The following is a 23,894-nucleotide window of genomic DNA, read 5'->3' on the forward strand; positions in this document are numbered from 1 at the left end:
CGCCCCCACCTCCCCCCTGCCTTCCTCCTCCTCTCTCTCCCCATTCTCCTTACCATTCCTCCTTCCCTGCAAGAAAAGATGTTAAGTATTATGTGCATAGTTTCCAGACATGCTCTCTTATATCTTGCAAAATACATTTCTTTTGCAAAGGCATGACATAAGAAAGTAACAGAAGAGAAGTGCAGAGGCCAGGCACTTTTCACACATTATGGGTAACTATGAAGCCCTAAATACTGGGCACTCTGACAAAACAGTTTCAAATGTGCCAACAAACCCACATTCCATTCCGGGGACAAAAGTTAGCAAATTTGCGTATATGTGTTGACCCCTCTCCACTCTAAAAATCCCCCTGCTCATAACCATGGATGAAGCTAGAGAGCTGCTTTTTTTGTTCAGAAGGAATAAAAAAGTTCATCTTTGAAGTGAGAAGCGTGCAAGCTCATTCTGGGTAGGCTTTCCCCTATGCGTGTGCCCTCCTTTTCGCTGGGCTCCTCTCCTGCTCAGGACTCCAGGAAGCCACGTGCTCCTTCTCCCACTCACGTCAAGCCTGGAAGCCTGCCCAGACAGAGGGCAGCAACTGGGTTGTCCCCAGGGAGTGCGTCCAGTCACTGTCTTCTCTCCTGGAGCAGGAAGCTGGGACTTTGAGAACAGCGTGTGGCCAAGCGAGTCTGCCCTGCTGGGGTTCTGAGATACAGGAATGGTGGCTTTCTGGAAATTTATCCTGCTCTGCAAAAGTCTGTTATAACTCTTTGCCCCAGTTAAGACATTTATTGGCTTTTGTTAACACTTGGCTATATATTATCATTCTCACGTCTTTTCCTCAAATTTTAGCTTATTTAATACGCATTTATGTGATTATATACATGTTAGTTATATATTCATCATAGAAATTTTTTAATAAATTCATTATAGAAAACCACAAAAAAGAAAAAAATACATCCCAGTCCTATAGCTCTGACATAACCACTTTTCTTGGTTTGATGTCTTGTTTCTTAATACTTTATATATATGCTTAAAATTATATCTTTTTTTCTTTACCAAAATGGGTCATCCTGCACATACTATTTTATAGCTTATCTTTTCTCATTTACATTGTACTCTGAGCATTTTTTTCATTTCATTAAATATTTTATAACATAATCTTATTGATATAGATTTTTCTACCATATGAAAAAGCCATTATCAGTGCCCTATTTTGGGACATTAGTTAGGATATTTCTAGTGGTTTGCTATTATAAATAATATCTAAATGAACATCCTTATGGATAAATCTTTCCAAAAATCCCAGATTACTTCCTTAGCACAAATGTTTGGAAAGAAAATCACAGGCTCAGTAGATATGCACATTTTGATACATATTGTATCTTTACAGCCAAATAGAGTAAACCAATTTATATTCTAACCCCCATTCCTCAGCTAGAGTATGAGTTCTCTGAGGGTCACTGATATGTATCCCTCATAGTTCCTGGCATTGCTGGGCATACAATATACACTTAACAAAAGTAAAGTTAATTCCACTTAACTTTCTTGATTACCATATAATTAACCAAGCACCCCTTGCTGCCTTGCTTCTATGTTATAGATGCAAAAGGTAAGTGTGATCACTGGGCTAAAAACTGATGATAGTAGTGACTCTGATCAAAGCCTTGTTACCTCAAAAGGGATTCTAATGGTCAGAACAAGTGTGAGGTTATAATAATGTCAGTTTAAAAGAATCTGCAGGCTCGAATATGGACTGGAAACTACTACTTTACTATGATACTAACAACTGCTTGTTCTGAACAACTTGATCACCTTTCCTCAAGAGGAAAGGGATTGAGAATGTGGTTTAGGGTGTGGGCTGCCACAGGGCACCTTGTTATCACCAGGTACTGTGTTAGAACACAGAGCACTGTGGGGTGGGGGTGGGGTGTATCAACTCTGCGATGTGAACCGTTTCAATAAATAAGCCAAGACTTTGTTCTCATGTGAGGAGCCTCATCTTCTTGTCTGTCCTTCTCTGTCTCTGCTCCATGTCACTCTGGAGTACTTGTTCCCATGAACTCTAATCACTGGGCAGTATTTTTAAAGAGCAACTGTGTTTCTCAAGGACACCATTTTCTCCCTCGCTCTTGTTTTTAAGATCCTTGTGTTCTCTTGACAAGATCTCTGCAGTGGCCTCCTGACCAACATCCCCACATTCCCTCTCTCTCCTAATGGAAACCATCCCAAACATAGTTTCCAAAAGATTGTTCTTAAATCGATGCCTTTATTTAGTCCACCCACCCACCCACTCCCATATCGACCAGAATTTCTCTTGTTTTCTACTCTAAGTTCAAACTTCTCTTCCCAGCAAGAAAGACCTTCCACAGAATGATGCCAGCTAACTCCCCTTCCTTCACTACAGCCTTGCAGGTACCCAGTCCAGCTGCTCGGGATTCCTCTGCTTTTCTAGCCTATTCCATGCCTTTGCTCAAAATGTTCTTTTTGCCTGGAACACCTGTTATATTTAAGATATTCTTCCTTAATGAATCAGTGTATTTGTCTGACTCTCCTACACTTGTTTATAAACTCTTTGAGTACAGACACCAAGTCTTATCTATCTTAAAATCCCTCTCAGGGTTACAGTGGCATTGATGGGTGAGGGGGGACCCAGATATCTCATTATTTTAGGAGATGTCATTTTTTATATTCTACATATGGGTCATGGGGGAAAAAAACTTAAGAATATTGATTGTGTTTGACACTCAAATGTGCCCAGTGGTGTCAAGTTATGTAGTCTGTGCCTCAGGCCTTGCACACACACAGAAAATTAAAGAGAGCAACATTGTAAAACTTGCTGGTAGCTTCCAGCTTTACTGGATTAGACAGGAATGTGAGGTGAGAACTATCCGTTCTGCTGCAAGTCACACCCAGCCCGGCCCTGTGTGTTCCTGACCACCTGGTCACATGGAAGCTGGTGATGGGTGCCAGCCAGAAACTTGGCCTGTAGCAGGTAGCTGCAGCACACCTAAGCTGAGAGATGGCTGAGGACTCCCTGTAGCCACTGGAGTCCGATTTAAATGTCCCACTGCTGAAGGCCAAGGTTCTGCACACTGTCTCATTGAGCTGCGGAGCTAGAGTTATGCAGAGGTTTGCTATTATAACATTTGCTCAAGACCTTATGTCCTTCCTTGTTTCCTTCCTAAAGATGGGGGTTTATACTTCTTTCCTTGTTTTCTACTTTCTTACTTTTCCCCATATATCTAGAGGTAAAACAACAACGACGAAACCTTTCCTCTCGTTTTCTTGAACTGTTAAGTTTAATTCATAGAAACAAACATGCCTGACTTGAGAAGAATGCATCTATTTCTATGGGGTATCTTACACATAGAGAAAACAATCAGAACAAGTGAAATTTTAGGTAAATCTGAAAACAGAATTCATAAAACTATTTATGTTACAGTTTAAGAAACCCTTAGTAGTCATCCTGTCTTAAGCCTTTATTTGTAGATGAGGAAACTTAGGCATGGGGAAAAAAAGACTCAGCATCAAAAACTGAGCCTGGAAACCAGGTGTTTTGACTTCTAGTTCAAACATAATGCTCAATACTGTCAGTTCTTTTCTGAGTACAGTCACTTCTCTCCCACACTCCCAAGCATCCATTGTATTCTACAGCAATTATTCCGATAGTTAACATTATTTCAATTCTTTTTTAACTAGAATGCTATGATTATGTTTTTGTTGATCAATTGCCTTGTTATAATTCAGTGCATATGGTTTTGTGTGCATTATTTTTCTTTCAAACTTGTGAAGCTGCAAAAGCAAAATTTTCTTACCTAAATCTCTGCATTCACTCTCCTGGGTTTTTTTTTCTTTTTTGAGGGGTGGGGGTAACTTGTTTCTTTTCCCTTGATTTTGAGCATGTAAAACTCAGTTTCATCAACTCCAACTTAATCTGGGGAGGCAAATTTTTGCTAAAAAACATGTTTAGTGGGCCGGCCCGGTGGCGCACTTGGTAGAGTGCGGCTCTTGGGAGCGCGATGGTGCTCCCGCCGAGGATTCGGATCCCATATAGAGACTGGTCCGCTCACTGGTTGAGCGCGGTGCGGGCGTGACACCGAGGGTTGCGATCCCGTTACCGGTCACGAAAAAAGACAAAAAGGAAAAAAAAAAAACATGTTTAGTGTTACTTTTCTTGCCAACCAAAAGATAACAAAGATGATATGGTACAGAGTATCCCTTATGGCTGCAGGCCTGTGATTCATCCTCTCTTTGTAGCAGCACTTCCAAAATTTTCAGGGACATTTCTCCAAGATAAAACTGAAGATTGAATCCTGAAAATATTTAAATAAAAACAGAAAGATTTTTTAAAGAAAAGTACCATAACACTTCCAGGAGAATCCATTCATATTTAGAAATTCCACGCACAGAGCTAACCAGAAGGGAAATTGAATACAACCTAGGTGGGGGTAAGATCCTACCTCCTCCTTTCCCGCCACCCCTGCAACTGCTCTCAGCCTCCCTCTCTTCCTCCATGAAAGTGGAAGGAGTTGCCATGGGTTTGGGGGGGGGGGGGGGTGTCAGGGCAGTGTCAGGACAGGGACATCTGGAGCAGGGAGCTTGAGGCAAGGCCAAGTTTTTCAGGGGATGGGAAGCCAGGCATCTAACACTGGAGAGTCGAATATAGAGCTCAGAGAGCCGGAAGGAGCTGTGGGTCAGTCTCAGAGCTAAGGAGATGTGAGATATGAGAACTAGGAAGTCAGGAAGGAGAGTCTGTTTTCCAGGACCAACTAGATACCGTCTAGCATCCATTTTGGACCTACTGGCCAGTTGGTGCATGCTAGGTGAGTGGGCCTGGATTTCTTAAGGAACCAGAGGACATGTATTCACTAGTGAGGGTACATATTTTATATAATTAAATTATGCATAGTTAATATTTGTTCAGTTCTCAGAAATGTTTTAGTGATGTCACATCAACCTATTAGTTAATATGTTGCTTTAGGAAAGCCATTGCCTCCTTGATATGGCAGAGAAACCTCACGACTGGGCATGTAGGTAGATGAGCTAGGGCCACCTGAGGTTTTGGTATCTAGAGTGTACACACAGTTTCTAAGGTGACACTGACTCTTTTCAAGCTTCTAAACAAAATGAGTGGAGTTTGGTCCCTGGATAATTAAATATTGAGATTGTCCCAGAGCTAAGACCCTACTGGAAATTTCTCCAGGCATCTTTAGGAAGCAGAAGGATGGCATTCTTGCTGTCTTGCCAGACTGCCAGCCTGAACAGAATGGCTTCTGAACTCCTTCCTCACTTTTAGGTCTTATTTGCTAAAAATTTTATTAAAAATACACAGTCTCTGTTTTGATGTAATTTTTAAAAGAGGGAGAGAAAGAGACCTAGAGGTAACATGTTTAGTTTTAAAACAACAAAACCTCTGTATTGAGACCTTGAATAATTAAATATTGTTTTGGGATCTTGGTCTCCTAACCAAAAAGTTAGTATTACATCTGCTCTGCCAACTTTACAGGTTAATAACGAGACTCAACCTAATAAATATGAAAATTCTTTGTATGTCTTTCAAATGGGAGGAAGTATTACCATTATTCAAGTGCTCTTAAATCCTTCAGTGGACTAGATAGCAACATATTTCACTAATGTTTCTTACCATTCAGCCCTAGGAATGTTCATTTTAAGTCTCCACGTGTAACTCCCAGCACGGATGATGATGATGGAGCCGCATGCCTCATTACCTTCTCTAGTGAATGTGCAGACCACACCACTCCCATGTGCTGTGATCAAGGGAATAGTTGTGTATCCACCATGCTGCAGAATCTCCTGGAGCCTTTCCCACACAGAGGTTGCTATTTAAATTGTTAATGAGAAAATATAAATGGCTCCAGCCCCAGCAACTACCTGAATAGGAGGCCAAAACAGAAGGTATTTCCAGGAAGCAAGTAACTAGAGTGGCCCCTCCGTGTTCCTGTTGTAAACAGCCACATGGTAGATGTGGTCTTTCTGCCAGGCATCTAGACCTTCCCTCCCCACTAATTCTAGTTACTGTCACAGGCCAGGGGGAATCCTCAAGAATGAGTTCAGTGAATTCTTAGAATGACCAAGCCTTTTCTACTTTAACTGAGTTAATTGATGAGATCCAAAAACTTTGAAGCTAACACAGATGATCTCACATCCAGAATTCCAAATTATGTGTTTAGCCTTTATTTTCTCTCACCCCTACAAAAATACTGTGCACATCTTGAGGGAAGGGAAAAGGGAGGAAAAAGCATGGAAACCCATGATAAGCTGTGAGCATTCTCCTGCTCTACTTAGTCCCAGGAGAGCTTGGCCTGCCACTGGCCTTGCTAGGAATGGTCCCTGCAACAGACATGAGCAAAAAGTAGCCCTTCAAGAGAGGAGCATGCAAGTTTGTAGAAGTTTCTGAGCCTGTTCTTCCATCCTGCCCCTATGAAGATGGTTTTATACTCTTTTAGAAAACTGGAAGAATGAATCCCTGGAATCTCTCAGGCTCTGTTAGATTTCTACCTGCCAGCAGCAGTCAGCCTTATCTAGCCTTTTTTTAAAGTAAAGGATGTTTGGAGATATACATGTGCCTCAAGCCTTTCAAAGGGAAAAGTAAATAAAAGGCCACAGGGCTGGTGTTCCCATTTTCAGAGCTGAATTTAGAAAAAGATCTTTGATTTGAATCTTAAATATTTCACATACATGACAAGGTAGTAGTGAAAGGCATTACATGATTTTCAATAATGGAGAAAATTCTTTTTTAATGTTTTATTTTTATTCAAAATATTTTAACATTTACTTGCATATACTTGTGGAGTACAGTGTGTTGTTTCAATACATGCATATACTGTGCAATGAGTCACTTAGGGTAGATGGCGTAGTTTTGTGCCCATTAGTCCACCACTTCTCCTCTACCGTCACCTTTGTAACCATTATTCTACTCTCTACTTCTATGAGAACCACTTTTTTTTTTCCTTTTTTTTTGAATTTAGTAATGCAGTTAATTCTATTGGGAGTTAAGAGTAGGATGGAGTGGACCAAAGTGGGGAAACCAGTTAAATGAGCTCAAATGGGTCATTTAAGCGAGAAGATCCTGGTATATGACTACCAGAAACCAGATTATGAGCCCAAGAGATTAAAACATAGTAGGAAGCAAGAGCAGGGAATGACAGGCCAAATGGAAAGACCCACACAAATGCTAAGCAGCAGATGTGTCTGTGCGTTCTCTGTCATAATGTGGTAATGGGCTTGCTCTGAGCAGTAGCCAAGGGCAGAGAACTAAGAAAGGCCTGGGAGAGCTGGGTAAAGAGTGAGAAATAGCAGGGTCCGAGAGCCCAGACCAGCAGACAGGGGAGTTCAAATTCCAGTTCTTCCCCCACCTGCTAGATCTGACCTTGGGAATGTGACTTATACTTCCTGTGCTTCATTTTCTCATTTAAAAAATGGGGAAAGTAACAGTACCCACTGCAGGGGGAAAAAACAGAATTTATCCTGTAGGATTTATTTCATGAGGTTTAAATGAGTTAAAATGTAACACGTATGAGTCCACTTCCTGCCACATAGTTAGTGCTCAGTAAATATTAAGTGGTGTTACTACTACGTAGGTAACTCACAGGGATGTTGAAAGGATAGAAGGAAGCAATACATGTCACGTATTTGTCATAGTGCCTATACATAGTGATTAATAAAGAGCCATTATAGAGAACCAGTCAAAAGTCTGTTTTATAGGAATGTAGGCAACAAAGAGCCAGACAGAGGGTTGAAAACCAGCATGTTGGAATCAGGATAAATCCTGAGACACACAACCTTGTCTTAGAAGGATTCGGGTTGGGAGATCAGGAACAGAGAAATACAGACCAGGCAGTGGAGGTGTTAGGGTTTCGGCAGGCAGACAGCAAATGAGCACCCAGAAGGCAGTGACTAATTTTGAGATAAACATCTGCCCCAGCCAGGAAGTCACCAGTTATATATTTCCAGTGACAAGGGACCGATTCTTAAGTCTGGCCAGGCTATGACCTAAAAGTAAAAAAGAAATTCACTGACCCATGTCATGTTGGATAGGGACACAGAACTAATATGAAGATACTTCAAAAAGTTTATGAAAAGATTCGAACTGTCTTTTAATTCTATTTTTCCACCAACTTTTTGAAGTACCCTCCTATGTCCATTGCTAAATGAAAGATAGATGTTTGATTCATGTTCAAGTTCAGATTTCTATCAGGAATAAAGAAATCACTTCCATGTTTGCTACAGACTAATAGACTAGAGAATCTATTATTCAAGATAATTAGGCACCCTCTACCCAAAACTGTCCTCCCAGTATAGGGAACTTTCTAACAGCACCAGTGTTGTGGAGAAATCCCAGCTACGGGTGGGGCGGTCCTGTTAAAAGGGGGGAAACTGCAAACGTGGTTTTCAGCCTTTTAGCAGTCGTGACTGTAAAACTCTTGACCAAGATGTTGTTTAGGCCTGGAGCTTTTATTACCTTAGAAAAACCAGCACAGTGAGGGTTGCATGCAATAATGAATTAATTACTTGATTTTCAGCTTTAAGTGCCGATGGCTTCTGTTCAGAGTAAATTTTAAATGCATTTCTATGAGCATCTATTTTAAAATGGGCAAAACATGCTAGTAGATTATTGATAGTCTTCAGGTAGAATCTACTTTTCATTTATGTTTTGTATAGGTAAAATGAACATTTATGCCAGAGAAATATATTATGAAATATACTTAGGTCTGTCTGGGGAAGCAAAGTCAAGACCATTCAAAAACTCCAAAGTAAAGAACACCCCAATTTTAGCCACAAAGTGCATTTTACCTTTCAGGATAATCTCATTGGCATTGTATAGCACTTCTCAAAGTGAGGCCCTGACTCTGTTTCCTAGAGAGGAAATCTTGATTCTCTTTGGATATTTGCTGGGGGTCTAATTATTGTTGTGGTTTTTATATAGATCATTCCAGAAGCATACAACCCAGGGCACAAATGGAGCTCCTTGATGGGGGTTGAGGGGAGAAGAGGCAGGGGCAAAGTTTGTGATTGCTAAAACATTCCCTGTAACTCATTCATACAGTGGGATCACATGGGCCATCTTTAATATCTCAATTACTATTATATGCTCCTACCCGTATATCACTGGAGTATTTTAAAAGTAAGATATATGGAGCTGAAAGTGAGATAGTCCATCCAACTTTACATATTACAGGTAACAGATTTAAGCTCTCAGTTGGGGGTCATGATAAGAAGGAAGAAATTAAGCATTGGAGATAGCTTTTCTGAATGAGGTGCTAGTGGAGATCTTTTTACACTGTGCTGTATGACATTATGAGGCCTTTTGATTTTTGAGGCTTGGGGGAAAGCAGAACGCTTTAAGTCACATTGGTGCTTAGAATGCTAATGGAGTAGGGCCTTAAATATCTTACTAAAATTAGACTACTCTGTGTTTTCTTTGCATAACAAAAAAGGTTGTAAACTTTTCTGCATGAATGTATACCCCCCAAACACATGTCCTGTATAATATTTCTGTTACAGTCAAAAAGATGAAGAATGCATAAAAGGTAAGAATGAGCAAAAGTAACTAGACAGCATAGCAAATTAAATTTTTATGATTCATTAAACATCCGTAAAAATAACCCACCAAGGCTAAGCTCTGGGGTGGTAACTGGTGTATCTGCACATGGCCGGTGAATTGCATGGAGCTCAGCTTTGCCCTGCAGGCATCCATTTCTCTCAAGAGTCATGCAGGAAGAAGAAAACTCAGACTAGAGCCTCTCCATTCCATTGTTTGATGGGATTTTTAGGAGGGGAGTTATAAGCCAGAGATTAAGTGTTTTCCGTGCTGGGACTCACCTTTGGCAAAAGGCTCTGGCAGAACAGACCTGTTCGACCATGCTTTGTGCGTGCGCGATGCGCCATCTAGTGGTTAAGTGAACCTAACGTTAATGAAAAGAAAAATGGCTTTTTCTTGTCCTTTCTGCCTCCATACTCTCCACCACTTGAGTTAAGCAGCAGTAGAGGCTTGATGCCATAGGGTAACTGTTATTTGGGAAAGAAAAAAAATTATTTTCTTAGAACCCATATGTCAAACACAAATTATTGTGGGAGGTTAAAAAGCACTAATATTATAGTAATTATTCAAATCAAAAGTTGCAGATTGGCAATATACATTTGTTTGGCTCACAGAGAAGTTGCTTCCATTTTATTTTACTGAGGTATAATTGTACTGAGTGTAGTGCACAAATCTTCAGTATACAGCTTTTTGAGTTTTTCCATATGTATGACCCATGTAATCCTCCCCCAGATCAAGATACGGAAGTTTCTAGCATTCCAGCAGCCTCTGTCATCCCCCCTCCTGCCCAGTCCTCCCTGAAAGATAACCGCTATTATGAACTCTATCACCATAGATTCATAATGGCATAATTAAAGTACGTACTCCTAACCTCCCAGAAAGTCAAATTCTGTAATCACTAATTTAATAGTTTGTCCGAAAGGGGACAGTTTCCTCAACTATGGCCAAACAAAGGCTCTGTTTCCTGCTTTTACTGTTCTTCAGGGTCCGGGTGTCATATTATTATCTCTCTCCCCAGTCTAAATTCCTAATATACTGTCTTCCTTACTCTCACTGGGAGATACATCCATTTGGTGCACTGATTGTATTTTCCCAAGTGTCTCTGCAGACAGCCAAGTCAATTTTCAGAGAAATCTCATTACTTTTGAGCAGCATCTCAGAGGTGTCACTCACTGATTGTCGTACACAGCCTGTGAATTCTCATATAGCATTTCAGAAATCAATGTGAATGCCATGTCGCCAGCAACTGCTCTGACACCCTGTTCAAATTAAGCCAAGCAGTAGCGTCAGTCCTAGCATTGTAAGGGTGAGGAAGGCTCTGATGCTATAACACAGCAAAAGCTAATTTATAATGAGTAGCATAATGTCATCATTGTTGCCGTTCATATAGGACCTCTTTCTGTTCGAATGAGATTAAATTATCTCTGAATGTCAAAATGTAGAGTATGTCAAGAAGCAGAGCTGGTGTTGAAATAAAATTGTCCAACAAACATTTTACTCCCAGGTGTCTTGCAAGGTGTGGGAGATAAAAAAGCAGAAGGTGTGTGGGCCTTTCACTGCCACGGAAGTGAGCCCTGTTTAGACCTCTTGTCCCCTTGCCAGCAAACTAGCGTTCAAAAAGTTCACTGCCTCTTAGGGTAACAAACAAGGCAGGAATATAGGCATTATCCTAATTTAGTTCTTTTTACAAATAACTCATATTTTTTTCTAATTATTTGTCATGAATTTGGAAAGTAGAAGAATATAAAGAAGAAAATCTAAAATTACTTAATCCTTCAGAGAAAGTATATAATGGCTGTGATTAATTTCTTTTAAGGAATTATGATTCCTTTTTTCTGTGTGTGTGTGTGGTGTGATTATTTTGTGGAGTTGAGATGATACCATGTATTTTCCTCTATTATTAGAAACTCTTGGAACATGTTTAATATTTTGAATGACTTCATAATTTCTAAAATAAGAATGAAAACTAATTTTTTTTAACCATTCCCTATTATGGAACATGTTGTTTGCTGTTTTTAAAATATTTATAGGTACTTTATATCTATGTATTTAAAATTAAGTCTTTAACATCATGCCATATTCAATGGCCAGAACCTCCAGACTAGTGTTAAAGAACAGTGGCAATGCTGTTCATCCACGGTTTGTTCCTGATTTTAAAGGAAGTAACTCTGGAGCTTATTAATAGGCTGATTTGAGAGGGTTAAAAAATCTTAGTAAGTCCTTTCAGTTCTAATTTTGAAACATCAAGAATGGGAAATTGAGCCTTACCAAATGTCTTTGGTGCTATTGAAATAATTAGTTTTGTACCAATTTGGCCTATGGATGTGATATATTAACAAATTTCCTAATATTAGTCCTCCTTCCCCAGAGTGATTTCTACTATATCATGGGTAAAAGTATAAAAAGTAAAAAGAAAAAAAAAATATAAAAAGTAATATAATGCATTTTATACTTTCAGTGAATGTTCAAATTCAATTCCATTCTATTGTTTTTAAATTTTTAACATATACGTTTATGATGCATTTCTTTGGAGACAACTAGTGTGGCAGGGTTAGAGATAAACTCTGTTAGTCTCATTCCAGTCTATGTGTGGGGGTGGCTGAGATTGGGGGTGGATAGCCTGTTTATGTCTATTTTTCATTCTCCTTTCTTTCTTTACCTCTTATCCCAACTGCAATAAGTGGGTTTTTTCCCCCTTTGGTGAACTCACAAAGTGCTTTTCTTAACCTCTCTCAAAGCACTCATCACGCTGTTTCTTATATTAAAATCATCTGTATATTTGTCTTCTGTTCTTATGTGAGTGGTTTGTATCTTAAATTTGAGTTTTCCACCCCTCCACCTTAGCCACCAAGGGTTGTTCGCCTGGCAGCCTCTCCTGGCTGCAGCACAGATGGTGGAATCGCACTTACATGAGTTTTACTGTGAACACTAAGATCTCCACACCAGCCCTATGAGCTGAGGGGGAGAGCAGGGAAGTAAGAGTGATTCCAAAATTATGTGGGGGCCATGCTCCTCTGTGGCAGTAATAAGGGTCTAGAAGACATGAGTCAACTTCCAAGGGCTTAGGTGTGGATACAGGCGGGGACCAGAGCAGAGATTTCATGTCTCTGCTCCAGGTGGCTGCTCCATTCTGGTTCTAGTTGTGGGTTACAAAGATAGCCAGTTACTTCGAATGATTTTTCCTAACTCAAGTACATTCTCTTACATACTCTTAAAACTAAATACATTTATTATACTCTGATAATTTTTGTAAAAAATTCTTCTAGGGCCGAGCCCGTGGCGCACTCCGGAGAGTGTGGCACTGGGAGCGCGGTATCGCTCCCGTTCCCGCCGCGGGTTCGGATCCTATATAGGGATGACCGGTGCGCTCACAGCGCTCACTGGCTGAGCGCGGTGTGGCCGGTCTCAAAAAGGACAAAAAAAAAAAATTCTTCTAATACTCCTTTCAAGGCATCACTTCAAAATGATGTCTCTCAATTGTCAGTTCTTTCCCAAGCCTTACAAAATTAAGGACTCTCTAATGGCTCCCCTAGTAGATGTAAGCCTGGGTCTCACTCATATTCAGTGCTTTGTAGTATGCTAGGCATATGGTTTATACTTAATGTTTCTGGAATTAATCTTTTTTTTTTTTTGCAATGTAATGTTATCTAATGGTATTTTTCACACTTATTTTAAGCCCAAAAGCAACTTCAAAGACCATACAGGCCTTTTAATAAGTAGTGAGATGTAGCATCACAACCCCCCAAATTAATGAAAATCAATGGAAGAAATGATGACAAAAGTGAAGTGGAAACCGTGTGATCCAGCAATTCCACTTCTGGGTACATACCCAAAAGATATATACTCAAAGAAATCATTGTACGCGCATGCCCATAGCAGCATTATTTGCAATAGCCAAAAGGTGGAAGCAACCCAACTGTCTATTGATGAATGAATGGATAAACAAAATGTATGTATACATATAATTCAGTCTTTAAGAGGAAGGAGATTCTGACACATGCTACAACATGGATATAGCATCCTTGAGGACATCATGCTTAGTGAAATAAGCCAGTCACAAAAGGACAAAAAATGTATGACTCCATTTATATGATGTTCCTAGAGTAGTCACATTCATAGAGGCAGAAAGTAGAAAGTGGTTGCTGGGGGCAGGGAGAATGGAGAATTATTGTTTAATGGGTACAGAGTCTCAGTTTTGCAAGATGAAAAGAATTCTGGAGATGGATGGTGGTGACAGTCACACAACAGTGTGGATTTACCTAATGACACTGAACCGTACACTTGAAAATACTTAAATTAGTAAATTTTGTGTTGTGTATTTTACCACAATTTTTTAAAAAGTGAATAGGGAAAAGTATACTAGTCAAGCTCGAATCAGAATGAAGGTTATCCTGCCAGGGCAATAATTCAGGTGATGACTCCTCTAAGTACCTGGTCAGCTTTCAGATCAGCTTTTTTTTTTCCCAGGGAGGGAGTAGTTAGGGGATATGGTTGACCTCGTACTTCTGTGCAGTAACTAGAGTTCCTTTGAAAGCAAAGTGAAATGTTGTGTTCTATAATTACTTTCTTCTTTTCCTTAGGGTGTTAAATACCACATTATTTGAAAGTTGGGAGATCGTTGGACCTTACCCTTCCTGGTGGGTTTTTAACCTACTGCTGTTGCTAATACAAGGGTTGAACTGCTTTTGGTCTGTCTTGATTGTAAAAATAGCTTGCAAAGCTGTTTCAAAAGGCAAGGTAAGATAAAACTCGCCCTTTCCAATGTCCCAGAAAATGTTTTTTTGGTTCCTTTGAATCAGCTATTTACTATTCCAAATTTATCAAAAGTGGTATTATTTCTTCAAAATTGAGCAAAATCACCCCAAAACACAAACCAAATTTTCATTTTCTTCTCTTTTGTTCATCCTTTTAAGTCTTTAGTTTCGCTTTGCTGATGATGATGCCCAGTGATCTACATCTGTAATTTTAGATTTAATGATGATATATTATTTACTGTATTCTTTCTCTCCCTCTTTCTGTATCCCTTGGTCCTTCTCTGATTATATTTACACTGAACAGAAATTTAATAGCTTCTTTCTCTTTATGAAAAAAGCTATGGGTGCGGTATGTCCATTTAAACAAAACTTTTTTTCAAATTGAAAAATAAATCCACTCATGACTTTTCCAGCAACATTTAGTTATATCTCTGGTTGTAAAAAAAAAAAAAATGGACTCATGAGGCTAATTGTAATAAAGCTTCCTGAGTCTCTTCCCTTCAGTAGGGCAATGACTTTTCCAGATAGTTCTCTGTGACATTTTCTTACTTTCGTTGTTTGTTCTCTTCCTTCTGCCACCCTGGAAGGCTGGGAAGTGGAACCCTTTACATGTAAGTTTCTCATGCTCTCTCCCTGTCCTGGGTGCCACTTGCCTGTTGGAGGGGCACTCAAACGCTTTTGTTTCCGTACATGTTGTTCTGTCTGATGGCACTGACTAGAGGCTTTATGTGAGGTGGAGTTTCCATTAGCTGCAAGGGATGCTAGGAACCGCTCTGTTAGTGCCCTTTTGTGTGAGTTTGTATTCTGCTAAATTTTGCATGATCCAACAGAGGAGAGGAGTTTCTTTCATTGGTGCTTAACAAGTTGGCTGAAAGACAGAAATAGAAGGTGAAGTAGTTGATGACAGGTTCAACCCAGTGCAGGATGGAGGCCGGAGCAATAGCTGTTGGCCTCATCTCTCTGGGGCCACAGGGCAGCACCAGGCCACTTTGTCCCCATCGAGGTCAACAGACCTGGCCCATGCCACAGGGGAAGTCGGGGCATCTAGGCATATACTTTGAAGCCACTTCTCAGCATCAGCTCCTGTGTAAGTCCACAAAATGTTGATCAATTAATTGCTTAGAAACTAAAGTTTATTTTTCTTTGTGAGCTCTTACTCTTTAAAATGAGCTCATATTTCCTTAGAAAATTTTCTTGTCCTCATTTGGATGCAGATTAAATCAACGTGCACAATACTCTCAGTATGGTAATAACTACAGATGCACGGATGCTGTGAATTAGGTTACTCATATCCTTATTGCATTGCTATTTCCACCAGAAACTGTCTTCTCTCCAGCTTATTCCTTCAGCATTATGAAGAGATGATCATTAATTTTGTTCCAGATGTCAGGCTTTAGAATATCTTAACTGCCACTGCTGCTGTCACCTAGGACAGTAAGATTCAACTTGGCCATGGGTTATTTTCCTGTGCGTTATTTTGAGATATTCTTAATTGTCTTATCTTTGAAGGTAACATAAGTATAGATTTTCCCAGATGCCATTTAAAGTAATCTCACTAAGCATGCAAATGTAAATTAATCACTCTCTGAAACTAGAGTTTTCTATTAGCAGCTTAATTTATGACTAATAGACTGATAAACATAGTGCAGTTTTACTATAACACTGTCAATGCTGTCTTTGCGACCCTGTCTATGTTTTTCAAGTTACAGTAGCCTTATCATGTAGTCATTTTGATGTCTCAGTATCTAAATCTTTTTGGAAAGGGTCTATGTGAATTCAGTCCCATCTCAAGGAGCATTGAAGTGAGGTTCATTTTTACAGTATTTACTGTGTCACTGGTTGGAATGGAGCAGTAGTTCTCAGCTTTTACTTTCTCCTGTCCCCACCCACCTGGAAGAGATGACATTCTCCCCTAATAACTGTGTTTTCAAGTTGTGGGTAGATTCCAGGATTCTTAAGTTGGAGTGTGGTATAAGCACAGAGAAAATGTGATGTGAAAAAATCCCAGTTAATTCTGTCTGATATACCTCCCAGGAGACTTTGCCAACCTCCCCAGCCAACCCCCTAGAGAATCACAGGAGACTAGATTGGGGAAGTTTCCATGAAGCTAGGCCACCAGGTCCCTTTTGCCACTTCAAAAATAATGTTGCTTGGTTATTGGAAGATCTTAGGGCCTCCTGGGTAAAAACGCTGACCATAATTTAGACATATAGAAGAGGAGATTCAAACTATTTTATTTTAAAAGCAGTAGAGTATTTCCTTAATTTCCCCTGTAATTACTTTATTGCTAGACAATAGGATTTTTTTCATCCTTTATGGTAATACATAGATTTATATCCTGGTGCCTTATTTTGCCTTCCTCATTATGCAATGAGACCGAATGGGGGTTTGAAGAAAGTTGGCCTGATGGGAGCCAATTTTTGATGGTCCAGTCAGTGGATTTTCCTCAGGAATTATTTTAAGCTAGACCTTACCCAGCAGGTTCTTAAAATGTCTTCTGCTGCCATTAGTTGTTATGTGATAGATAAAACAAAATTTCTAATTAATTTTAGCAGACAGAAAAGAAAAACAAATTAAATCATAAAATAATGCATTACAAAGCCAAATAGGAATGATTCTTTTTTTAATGATTTGAACGAGTGAATATCTCAAGTAGCGTGGTTAATTAAGAACTGACTTTAAATAATTCTCAAGGAGAATTTGATCATCAGAGAATAAATTCATTCATTTGTACCAAATTTTTATCATGCCATTCCAGTAGTACATTATGTCACTTTTTGGGTAAGAGTGGGATTCATAGTCTAATATATTCTCAATATCATCTAAAGGTACCTTAAAGAGGTCAGTAAGTCATCCCTCTGTAATGCCTAACCTGCCTACATTCCTTTGTAACTGACTTTGTCACCCAAATTGTATCTCTCCAGTGAAGAGGAATGATTCCTGTGACAGTGTTCTTATCCTCTGTGATTTTTTAACGTTTGGATCTGTTTACCTTTGTATATGACTGCATGTGCTTTTGAGCATGCCATACCTTGATGATTCCTTAGGAGCTGGTTACACTCACCTTCCTGTACTCCATAGGTGTCCAAGGATGATCGAAGCGATATCGAGTCTAGCTCAGATGAGGAGGACTCAAAACCTCCAGGAAAGAGCCCCCACACTGCAACAACCACCAATGGGACCAGTGGCACCAATGGATATCTCCTGACTGGCCCCTGCTCTGTGGATGACTAATTACTGAAAACTACAAGTCCCGAACAAAGTGAACTATCTGTTGCTGGAAGTATTTAATAAATGGCAAATGCAGTTCCTTTCATAATATCTCAGCACCAGAAACAAAAATTAGGATTATCAAAGCATTTTGAATAGTGCACTGCCATATGTCCTGTCTGTGAATGAAGAATTACCCTTCTCTATATGTAGGCATGCTGTATGTAATTGACACAAGGGAACAGTATTTGCATTTGTACTGTCTAGACTATTATTTATTTTTTGTATTTGTTTGTAAATCTGTGGACAAAAGAGGGTTTCCTTCCTCCTTTTACTCTCTGGGTTCATGACAGTGAAGGAGATGCTTCATCCGCTTCTGCCCTTTTCTCTTGCTGTAGTCTAGTGTGCTGTGAGCATTGGCTTAATTTGTCACTTAGAGCAAGCAAAACCCAGTGCAAGATTCTCATACCACTCCAGATAGGTTTGCTTTCTTTGTGTTATGGTGCCCATTTTGAAATTGCCTATGTAGTGTCAGTGACCATTCTCCCAGTGTAAAGTTTAAACAGGATGAACTTTGGTTTTTAATTGTCACTCTTCATGGTCAATTAGTAGTTCAAGTTAAAGAGGATGGTTATTGTAGGACTATTTTTGAATTATTTTATATTAAATTGCTTTGGAATAGACGTCATTTCTCGTGCACACAGCCAAGATTTCTTCAATGAGTGTGGTAGCTAACTGGGGGATTAAGCTTATAGGTTGCAGAATTTTATGACCTCTGATGGAATTTATGACCTCTAGCATGAGGACAGTGCTCTGACTCTAAACAAAGATATTTGCTTGAGCTCATAGTTATAAACAAAGAAATCACTCTTAGTATGAGGAATTTGTCCCATGTTCTGGGAATAAAATAAAGATAACTGATTTCAGCCAGGTTTTGCCACTACCCATATAATTAGCTCAGTCTTCTGTCCTATCATGAAAAAAAGAAGCTAAGTATATTTTGGGACAGAAAAGGAGTATTTCATGAGTTGGCAAAGATCACTTCCAGTGCAAAGCACTTTGTTGCAACCAGCTTGCAAGAAAAAGCCCTATCTAGTATTTGACCTTTGTGTTTTTATTTTGCTGAGCAAAATAAAGCCAGTGGGAGAAAGGTTATTTTAGTCTTTGCTTTTCTCCTTAAACATAACCCAGAATGGCCTTCCTGTTACTAGAAACTGAGCAGCATTGCACTTAGTTTTTTTTTTTTTTTTTTTCCCCTCTCTTCTTTGAAGACTTGTTTGGTTTCCAGGAATTTTTTTTTTTTTCTTTGAAATGGAGCTATTTCCAGAAAAACAACAAAAATTCTGTTGGACAATGGCGATATTTGCAATGAGGAGAATTACTGAAGGATAAGTTCCCATAAGGCTCCTATATGGCAGTGTTATTTAGGTACAGATAAGAAAACCATACGCATAAGCCAAAGATTTTATTTCCTTCTAACTTTCAGTAAGGGGGAATAAAAAGGGATTAAAATAGTTATTTCATAAAACAAAAAGACGTTTATCCAAAACAGGAGTCCAAAACAAAAATGCAGTAATATAAATGTGTAAATCAGAGCACGATTAAGACAACAGCAAAATATGAGTGCATGTTCTGCTCAGAGCCATTAACATTCAGTTAGAATTTTTTTAAAAATTAAAGCTTTATGTCCACAATTTGCAACCTGTGAGTTAACAGCTAAAAGAATGTTCCCAAGCAAAAACTTCTCACTGTAATATTAAATCTTTCCCCACCTATTTACAAAATAGTATGTTTGTGGTATGGTTCATAGTAATAACAGAAGAGGCTTGGAAATATGTCTGCTTGTTTATTGAGAAAACAGTGCAACTAATTCTGCGTGTCGAGTTTTATTTATTTATTTCAAAAAACAGGAGTGTAATTTGTGGATGGTTGAGTTTGTAAAACCAACCATAAAACACCAAAAGTACTTGTAAGTTATCAGAACATCTACTAAAATACATATACAAATAAAAAAGTAATATTAAGAATATTATAGCTGAAAGTTTGGAGAAGGTAAAAGTTTCTTATCAACTGAAATATGGAATATACAAAGGTATTTCAAAAAGTTCACAGAAAAATAGAATTACAGGATAGTACAAATTTTTCCATGAACTTTTTGCAGCGAGTCCTCTTGATGGGTGAAATAAACTAGAGAACCACAGTGTGTTCAAGGTTGGGACTTATGAAACTCATTAGCACAGAAGGATAATTTCAAGAAGACCTGTTTGTAAATTAATGGTTTAGAAGAGTTGCATAAAATGATGTAAATTGAGTCTGTCCTTAGCAAAGACAAATCTAAACAATCTTGATTTTCCCAGAAGTCACTTAGAAAGAGGACTGGAAATACTTGGAGCCTCTCTGACTGATGACATTAACTTGATACAGTCCTTTACATATTTATAGATTTTTATTTTATTTTACATTTTAGGGCCAAGAGTTCTTTTTGGCTAATTAAAATGGAGTGTGTGGGCTTTTTATGGTGTAGAGTAATATGTCTCTGTCTACTGCTCTCCCATGGTGGCATGATAAGGCTGAGAGAGAGAACTATATTGAGGTAACTTATATTCCACCTGTGCCAGGCCAATAGCTTTTGAAGCATACTTTGTAAATTCAACTGTAGGTTAGTGAAAGTGTTGTTTGTTGTTAATTAGGCTTTGTTGATATCTCCTTCCTCCTGGTCACCTTCAAACCTTCCTAGGGTACAAAGGAGTATGAAGAAAAGATTCTAGAAAAAGTAATATTTTGTTCTCCAATATTATAGCTTTTCTAGATCTCTTAGTGGAGGAAAAAGTAGGAAATCAAGTAGAATTTGGCCTTGGGTCAATAAATGATATGAAAATATATAATCTATGGATGTATGTGTATGTTTCTCCAAAAATATCGTAAAACCAAACATCAGACTCATTCTTATCCATATTCTTTCATAAAAATCGTCCACCAGGTGCAAGAGAAACTTCCCTCCTCTTCAGTCAGCCTCCTGGTCGTGCTCCCCACACTGCTGACAGTGACGGAATCCTTTCGGCCTCTTAGCCACAGAGCTAAATATGGGCGAGTCTAGGTCACAGAGCACCTCAGCTCACCATATAAGCCAAATACAGTTCCCATTTCCAAATTTAGTCCTATGGATGTTGGGAGTAGGGGAACAAATATCAGTATTTTGGATTATAAATGAAAATGATTGCCTCTTCACCCCAGGGTTTTGCTAACATCTTACTCCCTCTGGGCCGCCAGACAGATGGTGTCCTGAGGTACCGTACAATAACACCCCAGGCATGGGACAAAAATGAAAGTGGCAGAAGAGGTAGGCAAGAGGCAAGATAAAATCAGATCACCTTTCATCAAAACGGTGGGTGAACCCTGAAATGTCCAGTTCTGTTGCCAAACTTTCCATTCTGAGTATTTGATAGAGTTTGAATGTGAGCGAACACAGAATACCTTTACCTTAGGTAGAAAGAGTCTGAATATTTCACTTTGTATTCAAACCTCATTGTTGGGCTAAGTAAAAAGTGAGATTTCATTTCAGGTTACTTGAGTCTTAGCTAAAGAGCTCTTCTGAGAGAGCTTTATGGACACCATTGATTGTCCCTGTTCTGTTCATGATTTTGCATTAATAGTTATTTTTGTCCCTTTTTGGAAACGTTACTGGCAAAGTTGCCTGAATATAAAAAGTATGTGGAATAATTCCAAAGGTGTTAAAAGCGTCTGCTTATCAGTAGGTGTGATGTCATTATATCCAGAGAGGCTTCAAGAAATTCTTTGGAAATAAAATGTTAAATGTTTACATTTCGTATGGTATTTGAGGCCCTAAGGTTCTAATTAGCTTACTTTTTTGTTGTCTTTGGGTGATTTCTGCTTTGTAGATAAAGTAATAATAGCCCTGAAATGTTTCTAACATCCAAATAAGAAAAAAATCAAGTCAGGTCAAAGTCAGCCTAATGGGGGAGTAACACATGGCACTTTCACTTTCTAAGTAACTTGTATGCAAAGAGGAAGTCAGTGAGCTCTGGTTATTGTACCTGCCGTCTAGCATGCTGCCCATGGAAGGAAGAATCATGAACAGTTCAGTAATCATAGTTCCTGAAGAAAATGCAGCCAGATATTTTATTGGTTTTTATTGATTTTTATTTATAAATGAAGTTGTAGTTGTCCCCAGAGTCAATTTAGGTTTCTCTTGGTAAAATGAAATTGTGCCATCTCAAGTTACCACATAGTAATTAGCACTGGTTTACCCACAGCATTTTAGTTCTTTATGGTAATTGGCCAGAAAAAGGCGCTGTGGTTTGCCTTGGTGTGCACAGTCCCCTCCTGTCCCCTAGGGGTCACTCAGCAGATGCTGAGAAGGCCTGTCCATCTGCTGTTGGGACTTCTCTAGTAAATACTCAGAGGTAGCATACCTGGTGCTGGTTTTCATGGAGAAAATTGTATTAGAGAACATAAAACATTGTAAGTATTGTTAATTCGATCTGCAGACACCCAGAGGAGAATCATAGTCTTTTCTAGGTATTTCCAACTTGAGTTTAATCTGAAGCCTTAGAAAGGAATGCATTACCAAATGGCCACACACGAAGTCCCTGCCGGAATTAAAATGTCTCTGCAGCCAGATAGCACGTGGTGTCTCCACCAAACTAGGCATTCTCCAGATTGCCCAGGAAGTGGTATGAGGAGACCGCCAGCCTAAGATCTGCTTGTTTATCTCATTCACAGCATTCCTTTCAGCCTTCTGGAACTCTTGATAAAAGGAAGCCAGGATGTTGTCAATTTTCTGCTGTCGATTTCCCAACAGCCTTTGGATCAGTTGTTACCCACACTTTCTTCTCTGCCTGATTCCATTTTTCTGAAAGGAGTATTGTACCCATGTATGTGTGTTTTCTTTAACACGGGTACATGAAAACTTGACTCCCAGTTTTGGTGTATGTTGCACAGCCTGGAAACCAGGGAATGACAGCTATTGGTATGGTTTCTCTGTTCAGTGAAAAATAGATTTCATTGGGATTCATTTTCTTTTTTATCTACAGAATTTTTTTAAACTGTTATTGTAAAACTACCCTTAAAAAATTAGGAAGTTTTCAAGGTTAGCTCCAAAAAAAAGAAATTAGCTCTATAATAGGAGCAGCCATGTGACAGTTCTGGAACTTTAACTTAGAACTTCATTAATTTAAGTGTGGAAAACACCCTCCAAGTTTGATTTCCCAAAATTTCATTAAGCCTCTGAGTTCAACTCTTTGTTTGCTCACATAATCATTTGCCTCCACAACTATCTGTTGTCATGGAAGAGGGTGATGGTTAGGTTGTGGATTTGATTTTTTTCAACTTGCAGTGAGAAATAGGATAGGTGACCAAACCTTACTTGTTTCCTTAAGACAATTCAGTGCTCGAGCATCTCTGTCAGAAATGGAATGATGTGCTGTTACCAATTAGAATTATTTTATGTATTGTTATTGTGTTTTGCCGATTTTTATATGAAAATATAATTATTCATTCTCGATTTCTGGAAGCAATCATTATTATGATGATCATTTTACTTTGGAAACACTTTCATAATAAAGATAAGTATTAAGAGTGCAGTGTAAGTGCCCTTTACTGGAAGCGCTAACCAGCTTGTATTGGTAATATGTCACACCTTCCTGGATGAGGTTATGAAAGGCTCACATCACCCCAGTAGTTTCTTCCAAGTCTCTTCAAATCTCAATATCACTATGATTCCTGAGAAAGTCATGTTATGTTGTGACACAGTATAGTATCTCTTTGAAAATTAAGATATAAAAACTTCAGTGTTAAATTTTATGTAATACTTCATTCCGGAAAAAATATGGTTTATAGAGATATCCATTTAAATATATCAGACTGTGCTAATTTTTCCAAATTATAAAAGAGGCTCTTAGGACAAATAACACAAAGCATGACACAAAGCTGCCCCTCTCTGTATGTACGCCTCGTTGGAGCTTGGCCAACCTCTTCTTCTCTGACTTGGTTAGACCTTCTGTCCCTCTTTTTCTGTCTTTCCAGTAAAACTCTGTCTTCCCCAACCTGCTCTTCTTCTGCTCTAAGCTTAGTCCTAGTATCTCAAAAACCATAAAAATAACACTGAAATTCACCTAGATAACCCACCATAGCCACCAGTAGTATAAAAAAATAGAGCACACACCCTTTAAAAATCTTATTAAAATCAACCCCAGCAACAATCTGATTTCAAGCATTAGTTTTTCTAATAAACCACCAAAATTTCTCTGAGGCACAAAAAATAGACTATAAGAAAGAGATACCACTTTGGAAGCTATGACTTTGTCTCCTAGTTCTGAAAACATAGGATAGCCTAATGCTATAAGCGTCTCTTAAATAGCCAAGTG

At 38.9% G+C, this 23,894-nt stretch overlaps 1 protein-coding gene across 4 annotated transcripts in view; it reads left to right on the forward strand.

The window, feature by feature from the left end:
* CERS6 (ceramide synthase 6) overlaps positions 1–18,191 on the forward strand; it is a 286,287-nt gene extending 268,096 nt beyond the window's left edge. For 2 of the 4 annotated variants that reach the window (XM_008589294.1, XM_008589489.1), the window contains 3 exons: positions 14,125–14,281; positions 14,886–14,909; positions 17,380–18,191. In XM_008589294.1, the coding sequence (XP_008587516.1) occupies positions 14,125–14,281; positions 14,886–14,909; positions 17,380–17,532 (334 nt within the window). In that variant the 3' untranslated portion in view covers positions 17,533–18,191. The remainder of the gene's footprint in view (positions 1–14,124; positions 14,282–14,885; positions 14,910–17,379) is intronic. The other 2 variants (XM_008589425.1, XM_008589359.1) reach the window with 2 other exon arrangements.
* Positions 18,192–23,894: the final 5,703 nt, after the last annotated feature.

This window comes from Galeopterus variegatus, unplaced genomic scaffold (assembly GCF_000696425.1).
Source record: "Galeopterus variegatus unplaced genomic scaffold, G_variegatus-3.0.2 Scaffold12, whole genome shotgun sequence".
Taxonomy (NCBI): domain Eukaryota; kingdom Metazoa; phylum Chordata; class Mammalia; order Dermoptera; family Cynocephalidae; genus Galeopterus; species Galeopterus variegatus.